This window comes from Pagrus pagrus (genome assembly GCF_965226575.1).
Source record: "Pagrus pagrus genome assembly, chromosome: 15".
Taxonomy (NCBI): Eukaryota; Metazoa; Chordata; class Actinopteri; order Spariformes; family Sparidae; genus Pagrus; species Pagrus pagrus.
Genome location: NC_140199.1, coordinates 15,939,969 through 15,959,459, shown reverse-complemented (window position 1 = coordinate 15,959,459; position 19,491 = coordinate 15,939,969). Strand labels below are relative to the sequence as shown.

The 19,491-nt window shown below is 39.3% G+C and overlaps 2 protein-coding genes across 5 annotated transcripts in view; one reads left to right on the top strand and one right to left on the bottom strand.

The window, feature by feature from the left end:
- The window catches only part of pik3ap1 (phosphoinositide-3-kinase adaptor protein 1), a 98,714-nt gene that overhangs the window by 28,527 nt on the left and 50,696 nt on the right, over window positions 1-19,491 (top strand). The gene's annotated exons all lie outside the window — the stretch shown is intronic.
- The window catches only part of fam204a (family with sequence similarity 204 member A), a 29,017-nt gene continuing 13,362 nt past the window's right edge, over window positions 3,837-19,491 (bottom strand). For both annotated transcript variants that reach the window (XM_084376050.1, XM_084376051.1), the window contains exons 6-7: window positions 15,890-15,999; window positions 3,837-15,683 (exon numbers count right to left, since the gene is read on the bottom strand). In XM_084376050.1, the coding sequence (XP_084232176.1) occupies window positions 15,632-15,683; window positions 15,890-15,999 (162 nt within the window). In that variant the 3' untranslated portion in view covers window positions 3,837-15,631. The remainder of the gene's footprint in view (window positions 15,684-15,889; window positions 16,000-19,491) is intronic.

The following is a 19,491-nucleotide window of genomic DNA, read 5'->3' as shown; positions in this document are numbered from 1 at the left end:
ACCCCGTAATAACTTACATAGAGTCCCTTAACAGAAGGGGTTAAGTGTTTTTTGTTTGTTCATGTGCACTCAGTTTGAAATTCCTACATCTCTGATGGTGCTCGAAGTGAGCATCAGTTCTACTCTTGACCATACCTCAAAATCTGATTGAAAACAGCAACAGGAACATCAGGAATGAGCTGTTAAGTTGCTCTGATAGGTGAAAAGCTGCCACAATCCCTATTATATGGTTTATAATTATTGAGCCCTCAGCTGTTTCAACCTATTTCCTGAGCATCCTTTTAATCAGGCCATAACCACCATTTCATTTGTTCATCCAATGGGTGATGCAATCCCTGAAGCCAAAGCTCTCTATTCATTAGATTGTTTTAATGTGCCTGAAAGCAGTTGTGCAAATAAACAAGCCGTTACAGTGAAAAGAGAGGAATCCCTGAGTCTGTGCATTAACCCAGGAGGGACTACAATTCCAACTTGTGCCTTTTATCTTATTAATCCCACGCAACATCATTTTGCAGGTCCCCGAAAAGGACTTACAAATTGCGTCTAATAGGCTTCAAATCAAGCACTAATTAAAACTGCATTAACCTTAATGAATCAGAAAAATTGAGACCCCAATTTATTGGAGTTGTGTTTATACAAGGGCTGGTTTCAATAATACATGACGCAACCGGCTGTGTGGGATGAGCCTGTCTTCCTAATGCGAACCTCCTGTGAGTGTGTATGTGTATGTGTGTGTGTGAGCATCAGTGTGGTGTGTTTTGGCTCTCGTCGTCATTACAGGCCTTGTTAGAGGTTAACTTTAGCAACATTCAGGCGTCTTTAGCACCGCGGAAGGAGACGGAGCTGCATGGTGCCAATCAGCGTCACAGGTGTTCATAATTGTCTGTCTAATTGCTTCATTACTGGTGAGGAGGCCTGAGCCCCGTCTGCGCTTCCACCACATCTGGATTTTGGGAAGCCCTCTCCAGCTCAAATGAGAAGCCTCTCCTGAGTTTTAACATGTATCTGCTTGTTGCCGTGATTTCCCAGGAGCGCGTCATTTATTTGTACGCCGATTCTGACTCAAACACCTTTAATGGAAATTCCCATAGCTGGTGGGGGTGGAGCACTTATGGCAATTTGTTGACGGGGAGAACTCATGTGTTTTGCCGTGAATGAATGCGAAAAACAGAAAAAACAATACATGCAAATGATGTCAGTGTAGTCTACTGCTCCAGTGAAGTACAGGAAGGTCTGTCCTCCCTCTCTCTGAGTGTTTTTGCATGTTATCCCAGTCACTTGTATGGTTAGAAGACCCTTGAGATTTCCCTCAAGAGACCTGCTGTCCTAATGAATCAAGCCTCTCCAATGGGGGAAGGACCTGTGGGGGGAAAACTGTGACTCTTTATTACTGAGGCTTCAGCAAACCTGCCAAACTCACCAGAGTTCCCTCTTCACTCTTGTTATGTCATATTTCTGATTGAAACAACACAATGACAAAACAAAAACCTATACAGAAAGACCTATATTTTAAATCACTTCATGTCTGTCTGATTAGTCACTCTCTGGCTGCAGTACATTACCCCGTAAGGAAATGGCCGATAGATTAGGCTGAGGTCACTGCCGTTAATGAGACATTTAACATGCCATTTGCAGGAAGTGCCCCGAGATCCCCCCTCTCTGTCAGATAACCTCCAGGACGCCTGTGTGAAACGGTACAAGAGGGGACCGAGGCTCGACCTCAAACCTCCAGCCACCCCTGCCCACCCACACAGGCTGTTATGTATCCATGCTCGCGTCAAGCCCGGGCCTGCGCGCGCCAATTAACTCCCAGCCATATGGATTTCAACTGTGGCTTTTGGCAGATGTTTGTCCAACCCATCGCTCAATTTGGCCCACGGGGGATTTGGTGTCACCTTTTGGGAGTTTGGGAGATTTCTTTCAGATTTTGATTATCAGTCTTCATCAGGTGGATTGGTGTTTTCCCAGAGGTGAAATTACGGCCCAATGTGGCTGTTATTTATACATGAAAGTGATCTCAGTCGCCTGCAGTGCCAGTAGTCACTCATGGGAGTCGCTGCCATTGTTCACTTGTAAAATCTCAAACTCAAATTGGATGAAAATTGCGAATTATACTACTCATGTCGAATGATAAAATTATCCCCCTTAAATGTATAAAACTAATTTGATTATAAAAACATTTGTAGGTACAGTTCGTCTGTCTCCCACTGTCAGATGTTGATGGGCATGTCTTGACTTGATTCTCCCTGACAACAGAGCTACAGGCTGCTGTGACTTCAGTCAGGCATGCTGAAGTCCTCTGAGGGCTCGCTGGTGTCTCATGTAATGTCAGCGCTCTAAACACAACATGCTAGTATTGATTTGTATCATGCCTCAGACATTTGTACCTCTCACTGATGCTTGGTGAGTTCACACAAGAATCCAGCTATTATGACGTAATTACATATGACATAATGGCCAATAATGAACATCTTGTGCAGCACAATATCTATCAGCCTCCTGTGATGATTCTCTAGTAAGTTCAGAATATGTTTTGGTTTGCCATTACAGGCTGCACCTTCTTCCTAACTACAAACTGGAGTCAACATTTCCCTCCATTGTCAGCTCAAAATTGACTCAACAGTGGGTATTTCAAATACAAGTGGTGAAATATTTCATGTTCTTTGCAGCTTATGTGCAACAGACTTGGCAGCAACACAATGGCTATGGGAAGTGATTTATTTTCTTAAAGTAATTAAATGCCTACTTGATCATTTTTTCTCGGAAAATGTGAGAATGTGGCAAACAAATTAAAAGAGCACTCCATGACTAAACCTATCCCTAGGATTGGTGGAAACATCACAAGCGAAACAGGAGCCAAACCTTCTTAATCTACGTGGCTACATTTGGGAGTTTCTGAGGAAACAATTCGGAAACATGCATTCTATTTCTGTTTGCACCCGATTATTAATTTCAATTTATGTAACCCCACTTACTCCCACAGTTTAATTAATGATGCTTGTTATCAGCTGTGTTTAAGAGGTAATGGACAATGCTGAATTTTGAGTGTTTACAGTGCTGGAGAAAAATCCTGCTTTACCCCTTTGTAATGGACTGCCAGCAAACAAGAGATTAACAGTGTTTGTCACTCTTCCTGCAGCTGTGTTATAATGCAAAGCAAGAAGGGGTGGGGGGAAAAGCATTAAGCACATAACTTTGAAATGGTGACTTGAAATAGCTACCATGGTCAGAAGAACTGGCATGCCCCTCCATCACCTAATCCATACCATAATTCCTGATCTAATTAGAGGAAGGCTCAGCGCTAGGCCTGCCATAAAAGACTAAAGAACACAGGCGGACCGTGTGCCCAGGGAAAGGAGGGAATAAGAAGTCAGTGAAATAGAAAGAGAGAGAGAGAGAGAGATGTAGGAGAAGAAAGAACAAGAGGGAGAAAAAACAAGTGCACAGTACATAGAACTGAACAGGTAAATGTGTTTTATTTAAAGCATTGTGTAATGATCTTATCCACCTACTTACAATCAGTGTAATAGTGTATTAGTATATTTTGTATATGTTTAATCTTCTAATGAGATTATTGGCTTGACTGTAATACTATATATGTGTGGAAACAGATATATCTCATATATTTCACAAATCTTTCCAAGAATGAAACACAAACATGTTTTAAAACTAATTAAGAACAACACAAAAATTATAAAAGCACTACTTTACATTCTTGAGCCAACGAGGTAACTAGACGGTGGAGTTAATTTGCTTTAGATGCAAATCTCTTCATGATGGATGTATACACATTTTCAATGAACACTTCAACTCAAGAATCAATAAAAAATCAGCAAGACAGGACTATTCACAACATTTAATATGCTAGGCAGGTTTGTTAATAACAGACACTTTAATAGGACACTTACATTTTCTTTCATTGTTTAGAGAGATAAGGAGTCGAGAAACATAACGGAAAAACTATTCCCAATTGTTAATTTGTAATTCGTGGGTAACAATTGGGTTTTACATCAACTAGCCAAGACTGGTTTGCCAGAGTCGAACGGGGGAGTAGCCACAGGGATAAAGAACGCTACACCACAGGAGACCAAATCATAATGTTTGTTTACAGTAACTTCCAGGAAGAAAACCCCTGCATCGCAAATTAGCTTACATATAATTTGATTTACTTTTTTTATAATGCTATTTCAAATGCATCTAATTCATCTAAAATGCATGTCGATATTGTCATAGCTAATGACAACATTTCACTAACATTAGGTTGGAGACATAATTTATCTGATGAGCCACAGACTACAGAAGTGAGTGCATCAGTTAACCCAAACTAGACCGCTGTTGGGTAGCTATCAAAGATGCTAGCAAAGCAACACAGTATGTAAAATAAGCACAATAGAAAAGTCGGATAGGTCACCGTGTTTTACCATATATATTTAAATGTTATGGCTAAAAATGACAACACAAGTAAATAAGTTTGGTGATTTCACATATCTCCACAATGCAAATCTGAAGCCTAACTTAGAGCGTTGAGGGCACAATGACAAATGTAATGAATGTGATAATAGCTGAACAATATCCAGTCAGTATTTGTGGGTCAGTAGGCAAAGGGAAAGAACTAGTCTACTGCTAATACATCAGTTTATAACCATGCTAACCACAGTTACATAACCATGACAGTAATTAAGAGCACAAATGACTATTTCATGCCAACAAAAAAAAAATTCAGAGTACAAATTATGCAACAAAAAAAGTGTAAAATGTTGCAAGGAGCAGGAAAACGTAACGCACATCCTCAATCTTTGTTTGTGACGGAGAAGTCCAACATTTTCCCTTTCATCTGGACAAGATGAAGTCATTTAAACAGCCCTGCCCTGCTCGGCTTCAAAGTGTCGGCTTGAGGTCTCAGACTGGACATTTGCTGCAGGTGCCGTGTTGGAAACACTGATGCAACACCAGAAATGGTCGAGCCCTTTCCATACGGGGGGAAAAACGGCAAAGGAGCGAAGTGAAGTCACCTCGTGTGTCTCGCTGGTCAGACATGCAGCCTAAATTCAAATTTCCCAACATTTGAAGACCTTTCAAAACTGAACTGCATAAAACCAAGTGGGGAGATAAGATACCTCCCCTGGGTACTCAGGTGAAAGTAATAAAAATCACACTGCTGCCTCTCCAGATACAGTAGAGCTACAATAAGTTAGCTGAGGATTATGCTGTTAAATAGCCAGAGGCTGTGCGTGTATCATCAGCCGGGATAACTGCACTATTGCATACTACACAATCGTGCGTTGCCAGTAATGTAGTCTGTACTCTGAATTACATTCACAGGGATGTCAGTAAACTCCCTTGTGATGTATCTTTGTGGGTTAAGAAATGAAATACACTGATCCACAAGTAAGATAGATGTGCTTACCAAGGTCAAGGAGGCTCCCCAGCGTAATTACACGACTACCAAACACAAAGGGCATTGTTATTGGACAAGTATAATGCTGCACATTACCAGAGCAACACAGCTGTTTCTATCAGTGAACACTAGCTTGGGAAGACATAGGGCGGGCATCAATTTAGCCTACTTATCTAAAGTCTTTAATTACTTGGTTTATTTGATAAACAGAACAAGGAGAATCCTTAAATGATTCTGCAAGATCCAAAGGGGATTAATTTCTTACTCCTTGAAAAAACAAATCACTGGTAGAATCCCTTATTTCACTCTTTAATCACGCATTAATTAGGAGCAATAGGGGCACCAGTTACACTTGGCATTTGGTGAGATTGCAGGAGAAAAAAAAGGGCCTGCATTAGCCTCTCCAGAGGAGGAGGCGAGCGCATCAGGCTAAGACAAAGACGACACAATCAGACAGAACAGCAGGAAGTGTGAGTTGGGAGAATGGGGATCTGAGCTTCTCAAGCCCCATTCCCACACAAAGCACAGGCAAACCCAGACTGGATACTTGCACTCACTGCACCCTGGTCTGACAGTGTGGAGAAGATATTTTGCAGCTGTTTTATTTTAATATAAGTTCTTATGGCTAAAACACACATCCATACTGATCTTATAAGCCATCTTCCCATCCAGCCTAAAAACACCTGTGCAGTCTTTCCTACAACTTCACATATTCCTGCTGCCCTTCCGTGGGTAATAAATCTGTCATTTTACCTTAAATTTAGTCAATCAAAATGTTTCTTATTGAGGCATAACCACTCTTGATAGGAAGGGAAAGCAGAGCAGAAACCAGACAAGAAGTCTATTGGTTGACACACAAATATCAGAAAACTGTCAAAAGAGGAGAAAAGTTCACTACATATGAATCAGTTATGAAACAAACAGCATTACAATTAACATTGTTAAATAAGCCATTAAAAGCAATTAGAGCATGCAGCAAAAGGTGCAGTACCAACACAGAGGTCGCTGAAGTGAGAAACGGTTGCACATTAACCGTAAACGTCTGTAATACAAAGAAAACTGGACAGTTTTATAGCGTGAGCGTGTGGGGGGAGTGAGGAGTGATCATGAGAGGCTTGAACTCTGGGAGATTTAGCAGACTGAATGCACGGTGCAAAGCAGGGGCTAAACGCATCGGCTATGTTTACATGCACGGACTGACTTAATGCATGTCCAATTAAGGTTTGTTTGAGTTATGTTATTTACAGCCAGCTGGCAAAAACATAGGAAAAGTCACTGTGTGCCCGCTTGACTATGTGGGCTCTTAAATGCTTCCGCTTGTAACAGTAATTATTTTTGACTTCATAATGCACTACGCAAAATGAACACATACTTTCTGCTGATTCGCCTGGTCAGATGATGAGGTTGCAGCTGTAGCTTTTCTTAAAAATGTCTTTGAACATTATATTCATTAACCGAGTACATTTCTCCCATGTTTTTGTAAATTTCTGTCTTTTTCTATTTGTTAATGTTGGTGGTTGGTCACAGTGCAATGCTAACAGAGCTGCTAGCACAGAAGTAAAGTTCCCCATACAGATCTAAATGCTATCCATCAGCAGAAAACATTGGCACCTTTGACATGTTAAAAAAAACAAAACAAAAACTTTAAATAACATGCCACCCTAAAATTAGGCTATTTGTTCATTTTTGTTCTAAAGCACATCCACATGCTTTCTACCACAGGCTGTGAAATAACGTTTAAAAAGCAGTGAACCTTCAAAGTTACCACACATGAACCAAACTACTGCTAAAATGGCTTTCAAGTCTTAACTCTAAAAATTTTGGGGTTGACTCTTTATCTGAGATGAAAACCGTATCTAACACAAAGAACAAAATGGCCTGTAAAATGTGTTTTGAAACCATTACGCTCTCGGTCTGTTTTCTTATTTCGCGAGCCTGAATAAAGAGGTAGCTTCTCAAGCAATCTCGGTCTTGTTTGTTTAAGGTAATTACTACTTGTCCTCCCATCCTGCCGGCCCAGATGATGCATGAAAATTACCATTCCCCTACTTCAATCAAAGCTGGAAAAAGAAAAGGGAGAAAGGGGGGAACAGAGGCGAGCAGATGGGAGGGGGAGGTGGAGAGAGAGGAACTCTGTGAGACGCACAGAGCTCCCTCCCTGCATGACAAGAAAGGGCACTGTCTCTGATTAATTAGCTGGAGTTGGTAATCAGTTTAATAAGACTGAAGTTGATGGTGAGAGGTCCCCTTTGGCAGAGCCACGCTAAGCTTAGCACTCTGTTCAGGGCCCTCGCTTTCTTCCACCAAGTAAACATGCAGTGTCTATTTACATAAACAGTTGTTTCTTTTTTGTTGGGGGCTATTTTTCCTTCCAAACCGCCTGAAAGCCTAACACCACTGCTTAAGTCACTCCCAACAATGGCAGCGGGAATTGCAGACAAATTCATGAATTTTTCAACATATGAGAACTAATTAAATTGAGGCCTTTTTGAAATGAATATAGTGTGAGGTACTCACTGGCCCTACGCACACAAAGAGGGTATAATTCAGCGATTGAATTCTGGCTTGATAGCATTCAGCCTTTTACCATGGTGAGCTATACAGATGGCTGGGGTCCTTTTCATTCTTTTCTCTCTTAATGGCAAATCTCATTATGGCAGTTATCACTGTATGGAGAACAAGACGGGAGCGATGGGCCACAAAGCCACGCGGTGCAGGAATTTGGTACCTGTATGCTGCAGAACATGATACTTACTGTTAGGTCACATCGTGATGGGAATTTAAAATTAGACTTTGTTTGGATGATTATTGTTACAGCACATCTAAAAAATCTGTGGTTTCTTAATACTCTCAGGTTTATCAACACTAAATAGACATACCAAATACATTTTTGACGGTAAGGGTTTTAAATTAACTTCTCCTCGAATAATTTGGAAAATAGCTTTGCTACATTTGCTTTCTTGCCAAGAGTTACAAGATGACTGATACCACTCTCATACCTGTCCATCAAATATGAAGCTGGAGTACAGACACAGTTAGCTTAGCTTAGCATTAAGCCTGGCAGCAGGGGGAAACAGCTATCCTGACTGGTCAACGGTTAAAAAAAATTCCATGTCGCAGCTACTCAAAAATTTACTCATCAACAGTGACTGGAGTGTTGGAGTCACCATCAGGCCACCAGCAGAAAAATACTGGAAATCATAGCAACCGGCCAAGAAACAGTCCACCATATAACCCCCTGTAGAACCACAATGCATCATTTTAATACTTTGTTTTTGCATGGATTAAACAAACAAGATATAATGTGTTAATTATTGAGCTGCAGGATGCTGTTACCATAGAAAGTCATGTTAGCTGTTTCCTTCTGCTTCCAGCTGTTTTGCAGAGCTTAGCTTCATAGCTCCATATGCAGTGTACCAAAAAGTGGTGTCAATCGTGTCATCTATTTCTCTGCAAGAGGCAATAAGCCTATGTACCAAAATGTTAAAATATTCTTATTTTATGCTGGACCTCATATTTCTTAAGCTATCCAATCCCACAGAACTTGATTTTATTTTCCACAGATACCAAATCTGTCAGGATCATGGATAAAATGGCACACATTAAAAGCACATGAGAAAGCTCTTTGTTCTGTTTCTTCTGAAAATTAAAGAAGATTTGGGGAAAAATCTGTTTGAAAGTTGGATAAAGCAGTCATTAATCTATATCTGTCATATTGTAAACACATCTCATTCAAAAAAATACCTAAACAAATCTTCAAAACAAACGATAATATTAATTATTATTTTGCTTAGTAATTTCCTAAAAACAGCTGGACACCTTAATTTTAGCAAACCATAGTCCAACAGGGGTAAATAGTGTTTTAGTTGGGGACTATTTTCAGCTGTGTGTGACTCACTCTTTAGTTTTTGTGGAACAACAGAGCAATATAGCACAGAGATATACCAATGTATCAGGCCATCGCCAATCAGACAATAGTTGTCAGTAGGATCAATGTATTGATGACTTTGGTCTTTTCATGGGATTTGTTAACAATAAGAAAAAGATTTAATATTATCAGACTTATTAATGATGATAGTTTGGGCGAAATTTAAGGAGAAAATCGGGAGTTCAAGTAGTTGAGATGAATCATAAGTGTGTCTTGAGCGTGATCAGCTGAAAACATCTCAGGACTGAATTGTCATCAGCACTGACCATAATGCCTCTTTGAATCTGTTGAAGTGGAGCAGCACAGTGGCCAAAACAGTCAGACCTCTGTGAAGTGAACCCTCTCAGATGTAAACCTGTGTATAATATTTCAGCAGTTGAAACTGCATTTTCTTTCCAGGCGAAGAAAGGACAGCTTGATGGTCTTTTCTTCAACAGCTTAAATCTTTGTTACGTTCAAACTCTCAGGTTCTCTTACTTGCAGCCCACTATTATAATTAAGACAGATTTGCCTGTTCCCTTTTTAAAAGATAAATTAATCACCAAGCCTCTCACATGACAAAACCTCTATAAAAGTATAATTCTACTTTCTACATTGTTCACTCTGTTACACTTAAATCTAATAAGTGATGACTTAGACTTGTCTTAGAATAAAAAAGGAAGTTGTTGCTGTCATGGCCGAGCAGCTTCTATCTAAAGTAAACTCTGAGGACCAAGCACGAGATAAGGGAGCACCACATCACCCTGTGGCGTTAATGATCGTCCGCTGTTACAACACAAAGACAGTCAAGTAGCAGATAGAGCACCGAAATAATTTAGGCAGTGCTAAGTGGTCTATTGTCATTCAAATGATAAATTATGCTTGGCAGAGGTTTTAGAGTCACTTTTACAAAGCGTTGCTATTGTTTATGTCGAGACAAGGTTTTAAGGAGTCAGAATAGAGGGAATTACTTGAGAGAGTATGGAGTTTCCTGGGGTTTGGACACAAATTGGTTCTCTGCTCATTGGGCCTGCCCGTACTGTTAGACAGCTCCTCTAACATGGCAACATTAGTGCTTGAAAAAGACTGCACTGCTCAGACAACACTGTTAAGATTTGAAGTCAACATGGATGCTTCAATCAGTGTTAAAACCCTAAGATGATGGAAAAGTTTATTCACAATAAAAGAAAAATAAATCAGTTTCCTCAACAATGTGTAATGTTACAAAGGTTCCTAACCCTTAGACGCATAAGTGGGTCACAATTGACACGCACACATGTCCTGTGGGAATTGATCCTTCCTTAGTCCCGCCATTCTCACTTTCGGTTGCGGTTTCCTGTTAAACTTAAACCATGTGCTGGGTTTCGTTTATGTTGAAAAGGAAAACAAGTTAAGAAGATGGTTAAAAGATGTTGCTGGGAACCTCTTCTTGTACCTTGACGCCATGGCCATGTGGAAGATGCTGTGTTTATTCCGTCGCCAAAACCAAAGACAAATGTTGTCCGATCTAAAACGTGGATTAGGCTGTGCAGTAGACCTCACCATCAGCTGAACCTCAAAACCATCACCAAAGACACCTACCATTGCTCAAAGGTGACAGTATAATGTAAAGTCAGATTATGTAGGTTTCATGATCTTTAGGGACACAACACATCATGTATAGTCCCATTTTAGGTTAGCTAATGTTAGCAAACATGTGACAGTTAGCTGACATTACATCAAGAGGACTAAATTGCCACGTTTCTTATTGTTTTTATTGTTGTTATAGTTTCTTATTATCAGTCATTTCTGTCAGGTTTATACTGTACTGTCAACATTTACTGTATCTATTGTAAACCACACCTTAGCTGTTAAAAACATCTAAGGGTTAATTCAATGTACTTTGAACTACCACCGTCTTGTTGTGGTATCACTGCAGTATTACCAGTATTAATTGATCAATAACAAGTCTGGAGCAGTTTGTACCCCCTTCTAATCAAGCCAGTGTTGGTAATTACCTGCTCTACAGTAGGTGAGTGTTCTTCATAGGAACTCGGCAATAAATTACCACACAAGCAAGACTTGCTGAGGTCTTTCCTGGGACAAATCAAGGTAATGTTAATTACACCATTAAATTCATTTGCTCAGTGTAAATTCCCTCCGGCTGCTCTAGATCATGCTGCGTCCATTCTCAAGATACAATGGGATTTCAGGACCGTGTGTGTGGAAATAAAGCCAGGTCAGTGTAAGTTACCAGTAAAGATGTGTTTATACACTATAACATGAAGGAAGGACTTATATTAAAACATTCATTGTTCAATATAGACTACAATAAAAGCTTCAACATCTCAATATATGTTGCACACTTTAACTTGGTTGGCCACATAAATGATATTCTGTCCTCTTTCTTCAGGTACTTGGCACTGCTTAAGATGTCATTACCTCTGTTGGGACTGTTAAATGGTTCCATAAAGAAAAATGAAATATTCATTAACTTGGTTAATAATTCATTCAGATAAAATGCCGTATGTGGTTTGCGGAGGGAGAGAGATGAATGCATAATGAGTGCATGCTCAGCATATTTGTGCTTGGGAATGTTTTTATTTCGCGATAGCAAAAGAAGAAATTAATTGAAAGTTCGTTTTCATTTTTTTGTTCTATAAGTTATGCTAAATGATAAAATAGATGCTTTCCAAGCAGTTTCAAACTAAGAAACAATTAAGAGGGTGTATATGTAACCCACATATTACAGTATGGATATTAATTATGGAGGAAGTGCATTTAAACAGTCTTTATCAAATTGTAAATGTTAGCTTGACCTAATTCCCACAGTTTGAGGAAACTGCGTAAAACACTTTACTGCCTGAAAATTGGAACCATAACCTCTGCTTATCATGTGATGAAAGCCTGCAGAATGAAACAGTATATTCACAATTTCATATGAAGTTTTGTAATTAGTGAAAATATCCAGTTGCTGCTCCAGATGTCACATCAAAACTCTCCTGACTCTCCCGTCCAGAGACAGCAGTGGGTGTGTGTTTGTGCACGTTGCTTCATTTAACGCTGGAGTGTTTAAGTGTTCCCCCACCGCCACACTGCAGTGTAAACACCGCTCATCCAAACACTGTCAAACTAATTTCCTCACACCACAGAGGTTCATTTTGGCTTTCAGATAAATCAATTCTTTCCCTAATTATCAATTGTGACACCCATAATCACTGAACGACTGCAGCGCTGAATAAATGGCATGTCTTTTGTGTTATAATTCTGTGCATCTTGACAAACATGACCCATTAAACAACCCTGTGGCCTTTTTCAAGAGCGATGATTACACTAATTAAAACTGCAAAACATCTGAGAGGACTACAGACGTGCCAGAATTAAACAGGTCATTAAATCAGCCGAGGAATATGTCAACATCCACACTGCCTGTCGCTCCTACAATATGTTACTTTGAGAGGAGGGAACAAAATATCTCCTGTGTACTGAAACATGACTCATGTGATAAGTAACATTTTGGGAGTTTTCAGTAGTGGTGAGGTACAAAACACAAAAATTATGGAACGAAACAAATCAGCTAAACAGAAAACGTGACAAGGTTTCACAATGTGGTGATGCCTTAAATGTTTTTTAGAAATTGTTGTTGTCTATATTATCTCTATTACTGTGCTTTCAGAAATATCATTGTTTTCTGTAATGTTGTTTTGTGAGATGTTGTTGTATTTTCTATTTAGTTAAACCTCAGAGCCACCGTACTGTAGTTTTACAATAAGAACAAGTTCAATTTCCCTTGTGAAAATGTACCATAAAATATCTACAGAATCCTTGTTAGAGAAAAACATTTCATACGTCTTATATGGACTGAAATCTGAAACTGATCACAGCAATGATTAATTAATGATAAAAAAATTTGTTGTAAACTATTCAATTAATTGCCAACTATTGTGATAATCGATGAATTAGTTTGAGTATTTTTTTTTTTGGTGAATGTTTTGGGTTGTGGACATTTGATGACGTCACCTTGGGCTGATCAACAATTTTTACCATTTTCTGACGATTATTAGCCCAAATAACTAATTGGTCAAGAAAATAATCAACAGACTAATCAACAATGAAAATAACCATAAGTTGCAGCTGTATTATTTAAACAGGGAAATTCAATGAGAGCGAGTGTAACAAGTTGCAGGGGATTAAACACAACACACAACGAAGCAACATTACCATGTCTGATCTACACTTTGCATTAGGTGCGAGGTGTTTTGAACACTGCTTGCCCTTATCAGCTGCATCTCGGAGTTCTCTCCTTTGAGTTAATCCTCTTCTATCCGGCGATAGCAGCGAGCGATAGTGCTGATGTCTTGTTGCCAGCGACATATGTTCCCTTTCACACAATAGCAGCTTTCCAACCATTTAATGGGATTGCTGTTGTTGTTTTTTCTTTACCCACGCTCCATACAACAAACACTTTTCCTAGAAGTGGTTCGACATGTGCCCAAGGAATTTGTCGGCGCGTTTCACAACAAATCAGCCTAGGTCAGAGGCTAAGATTGGCCTCCAGTAACAGACTATTGAAAACAGCTCCTCAACATGACGAGAGGGGAAAGTGGATTTTCCAGCTTAAAAGCAGAATCATCTCTGCTCAAGGCATTATGCTGTGTTCCAAGAGATTAATAAAGTGAGATGCTATTGATACAGTGCTGCGCTGCTCTTGGATCAGTGCTGGTAGTGTTCACTGACAACTACTAGCTTCGGAAAATGGTTACATCTCCTTATGGTAAACATTGTTCTTGCAAGTTCTTCCATGTAGATGATAAAGTTGTGCAATGTTTAGGAAATAAGCAAAACCCCTGCATCCAGCAGTTATCTGTAAATAAAACTTAAGACTGTTGAACCAGCACGCTATTCTCCAGGAGTTACCCAAAACCTTTGAAGGCCTTTAAATTTTGGTACTTTTTGTCCCGTTAATAAAGCATCTGCCGATGTTTCCTCATTCCACAGTCAAGATATATTTTCATCAAAGTGAAGAAATCCCACGTCGTACTTTGATGTGCTTAATACAGTTTTAACTCGCGTCTCATTACAGAGATAATTAATAGTTTAATTAGCATCAATTCTCAACAACTGACAGCTTCTCATGCACACAGTCGTGCGATTCACTTGGATGTAAAATGATCCAAAACGCTTGATTTTTAAAAATTCAGCGTGTGGTTTTGTACTCCTCTCGTATCTAGGTTTCTTCAGCTCAGGTGTTTTGTATCATAATTGCCTACAAACTTTTATTTCTGATGTTTAGTTAATTTTTCCTCGTACAGATTAAGCCTACACAGCAAAGCTACGAGATACTGCTCCTCACCGGGGGACAAAGTGCCCAAATATGTGCAATGCAAACAACTTAGGTGGATTAATTTTAATTCTCATTACCTTGAAGCAAAGTAATCATTTTCTATGGTTGGGGAAAAAAAATATAAGCAAGCATTATGAATAAAAGTAATTATCATTCTTGTGCTTTTTTGCATGCTGTTTGCAATTAACACTTCCTGGAATCTGAATGAGCATTTCAGACGTGCTAGTAGCTGCGAAGGCAAACGCTGCAGATCAAAAAAAAGATCAAAGTAACAGCGAGAGGAATCGACGGTTTTAGACGAGTTTACAGATGCTGAGGAGAGCTCATCACACAATAAGCGGCGAGTGTAGGCTTCGAGAAACAGCGCGTGCCTCTTGTTCAGGCTGAGATACAATAGCATGTCTCCCAGCATGGGTGAGGGCCAACAGCAAAGCCTCTGTTTCATGTCTCACCCCCCCTCCTCACGACGTTTACCCAACTTCCAGTTTACAACTGCTCACAACTGTTTACAGCAGCCAAATTTCATTTTCTACTCCCAAATCCTATCGCACATTATCCTGTACATTGCATTAGGGCCCTAATCTTTCCTTTCTCTTCCTCGGAAGAAGAAAGGAGCGCCTTCATGATTAACCCACTTTACAGCAATAAATAAACGCATCATCCAGTAATGTACACCAGATTTAATTTGAAGGGGGAAAAAAAAGGCCAGAACGCTCAAATCACTGAAATGTAATGAAAAATAACACAATACAGACACCAATGGGCGCCTTAGGAATTAATTTGAATGCTCTATAATTCTTCTCTTTCTTGTACTCGCTGGATTGGTTTTTCCTCAGCCAACTGTCTGACTTTTTCCCCCTCTCACACTCTGCTGTAGTGAAGTCTTCAAAATATACAAAGAGAATGAAGAGAAACGGGATCAGTCCGCCATTAAAAACATTATTTTTTATCAAATTGACTTTAAAAATAAATAAACAGTCTTTCTCCTCTTGCTCCGTGTTTGTCACATGAAGCCCATGTTGCTTTTGGTTTCCCATCGTTTTTTAGCTTCAAACCTGCAACACAGAAAAACATGAAATTACTGAAGCCTTTATGAATACATTTTAGCTGTCAACTTCAATCTCTGCATGAGTAATCATTCAAAGTGCAGCTAATGCAGGTTTCAGTGGCTCTATCTTAACTCAACTTGAACCCAGAGTGTCACACATGGCAGATATGATGGCAAACATAAACATGAGGACAGAGAGAGAAGACGTCGTACCCCCAGGCTATTTCCTTCTTCCTTTTCTGCGCTGCCCTCAAAGCTTCCTCTTCCTGTTTGCGTTGCACAAAGTCACGGCAATCAGCGGCTTGAGCGATATTCACAGCAAGCTATTTAGAGGCAGACAGAGGAGAGGCCCATTAGAGAATGGAAATCAGTCCGTGGAAGGAAAAAGCTTTCTGACTGATGTGTCAGGGTGGCTTCTCGTCAGTGTCTCTGCTTCTCAGTGCTGCCTCCTCCTCCACACCACAGACAAAACTGTTATTGAGCTGAACAGCACACATGCTATCCTAAAATCCTAGAATTTAACAAATCTTACAGGACATTAGGACTGGAGTTTGGGTATAACATACAGTATGTCACAGAAAATAACTCAAACTGATGTCTGATGTCTCTGATGTTTTCTGCAGCATAAAAACAAATGTACACAATGAAGCAGCAGCACAACAGTGTGAAAATACAAATACAACACAAAACAGGTGCTTGAAAAGGAATATCAGGAAATTTTACATGTGCAATGAACATATAATGATGTATTAATGTTAATAAATGACTTTGTTTTCACTGCATCTTGAAAACTTTGCTAATTGTTGTCTTTGTTTTACTCTCAAACTGCAAGAACACTTTTGCAATGACAATCAGTTCTTCTCCTCAAGACATCTTATGGTTTTTCTAATGTGTTCAGTATGAACTGTCTGTAATGTATAGGTATGAATTGTTCCTCTGTCAAACTTAATGGGGCACTATTTGGAGAAGAAATTCTAACTGAATTTGAATATTTACAATATTAATGATAATTTATTTTTTCTATAACTGAATAAAGAAGCTGTTCTCAGAGGGAAAATAAGGTCCCCAGAACACCGATTGAAGCTAAGGTGGCAGGGTCCGCCAAATATAAACAAAGTTAAACAGTATGAAATTGTGTTGTTCATTTAGTTAAGTTCAGTTTATTCAGTCATGAAAACAAAGAGTTTGCTTAGGCATAAATTGACTAAATCAGTCAATCTTCTGATTAAAATGTCTTCCCCAAAACTACATAGTGCACCTTTAAGTTTCTTGTCTAGAAAACACTCAATTGGTCAATCAACAGAAAATGTTGATAATCTAATATTTGCTGATTCTTTAGCCTTCTTTGATAGTAAGTAAATATCTCTGGATTTGGGATTCAGTCAAAATAAGTGATTTGAAGATGCTAACTTGGGCTCTGGGAAGGTGTGACAATAATATTTTACAATTGGCAGATAAATCAATAATGAAAAGAGTCAGTAGTTGAGATTAAGATTTCTGAAGTGCTTCTTGTGTTTTTTTCTTTAAAAATGTTACCCTACAAGCTGGTTTTATAATCTGCAACACCCAACATATTTGAGGTAGCACTCAAGCAATACCCAGTGAAAAATAAAGGTGAAGTATAAATACATTAACAGTGCTCAGAAATGTAACTGGTGAATATGTGAGTTATTTCTGTGTGTGTGTTTTGTGTGGGGGCTGAAGTGCCCCATAGCTCCATAAATTACAGGGGCGTTGTTTTATTAAAATTATTCTAATCTATTTTGCCTTTTGTTTGAGGTGTTTTAAGAGGAAGTCATATTTTTAAGCTCCTGGCTTATAGTCTCTCCCGCACATTGTTTCTTTTTGATTACTTCTTTTTTTCTTGTTTAATGTGCAAATGAAACAAGTGAATAAATAAACAATGAGAAGCAACGTTCAGCATTTTGACATTTTTCCCCTCCGTGTCGAAAACGTTGCAACGGCATTTCTCGCTCATCACCAGTGTAAAAGAGACTTTTCTGTTTGGAGTACTGCAGGCAGTCCCTGAAATCAGAAGTGAAGAGAATGACCGTGACTGCAAGAAGCAAACATTCAAATCCCAGGGAGGACGTATGTATTGTGAAGCAGAATAATCCCAATAACCCCAGTCACACAGAAGCACGGGAAACAAAGAGAAAAATCCTGCCTCCTCTGTCACTCCTGAGATAGGTTTATTATTCAAGCAAAGGCAAACTTTGATAAACAACTTGGAACAATTTCACCAAACCTTTGGGTAATTCTCTGTAATATTCACAGTACAATCAGGGGGGAAAGAAAGTCTTAAGGTAATGAAGAAATGTGCCACCACTGCGCCACTTGAAAAAAAAAAAGACCTGCTGGAAAAAAAATGTTTCAATTATAATTAAGTGGGATAAACTTTATTAGAAAGACTGAAACTAAAATATCTCCTAATGCATGCTGGGATTAAGCAGGTCAGAGCGAGCAGGCAGGAAAAATTAAACTCTAAAGGCTTTTTATCACCATATTTCAGGAACCAAGGGTGTAAAATGTTCTAATTTGGGATACATTAAAAGCCATAAAGGTCTTTCAAAAAGATTAATGGTACTTTGCTTGGATTTAAGATAAGGGCTTCGGCTGGCTGCAAGTACTGGGCTCCGGCTGGGCCCTCAAGGCATTCATCTATACAGTCACTGGAAGATTTGTGAAAGCGTCTGCACAGCCTGAAGCGCACATACTATGACAGTTCTCCAGTTCTTTGCCATTTTATAGGTTTTAAATTCCTCAAATGATGTTTTCTCCTCTTAAAGAGAGTTATAACGGGTGATTGCTCTTACATTTGTAGGAGATTTGCGAGCAGATAAAACCACACCAGGGTTTTCCCTGCTCCTTGTTGGAATGGTGTAGGTGCTAAACGCTTCTGAGTGTCTGCGATGCACGCAGAGATTATAAACAAGCCGTTTATTAAATTGTTGACAAATCTGAGAGCAGCTCCTGCTCTCTGTGTTCGTAGAAAAAAGATCCCATTGGCTCATTCTAGGAGCAAATCAAATGAAACTGCATGATGCTAAATGGTTTCATTTGGAGATTTACAGACAGAGATTTTTCTTTTTTTCTACACTGGGATTACCCACATTAACCTGCTCTCCTGTGGGGTTGCATTTGAAATGCAAAAGGTCTTGAAAACACGCCTTCCCAAACATTCCAAGAGCAAAATTAAAACCCACTTCCATGCCCCTCATTTCCCCCTCTTTTAAATTCACAACATAGCGTTTACTACATTTAAAGCATTAAAGGTCTTTAATTTTTTTCCCTTTTTTTATCAGTTTAGTCTACAATCCCTGATTGTCTTTACTGGGGCTCAACATTAATGTCAACCAAGTTACCTAGGAGACAGAGCAGATCAAAGAGACAAAAAAAAACCCCTCAAATGTCTGATTAATCAAGCCTGCAAACAGCTTATTTCTTTTAGCCTGCATGCAAGTATGAAAATGAGATTCCGAGAGCAGTACATTGTGCAGATTTGTTCATTCTTATCTGAACAAAGCCAGCGGCAGCTTATTTCATGGATCACTGGCACTGTCAGCGCTGTGGCGCCGAGCAGGTGACGGCTCCTCTTTCTGTGGCGAGAACAAAATTAGCAAAAAGTCGGCACAAATTAGCCTCTCATATTTTCAGTAATATGACATTATTTTTCATTTACTTTTTTGATCCACTTTTCAGGATTTTTCCCCCTCCCCTTGCGTGCATCTTAGTGCCAAATCCTCTCACATCAGAGGCTGGTGAAAAAATAAGAATGAAAGTACAAAGCTGGAATAAAAGCAGGAGACAGGAAA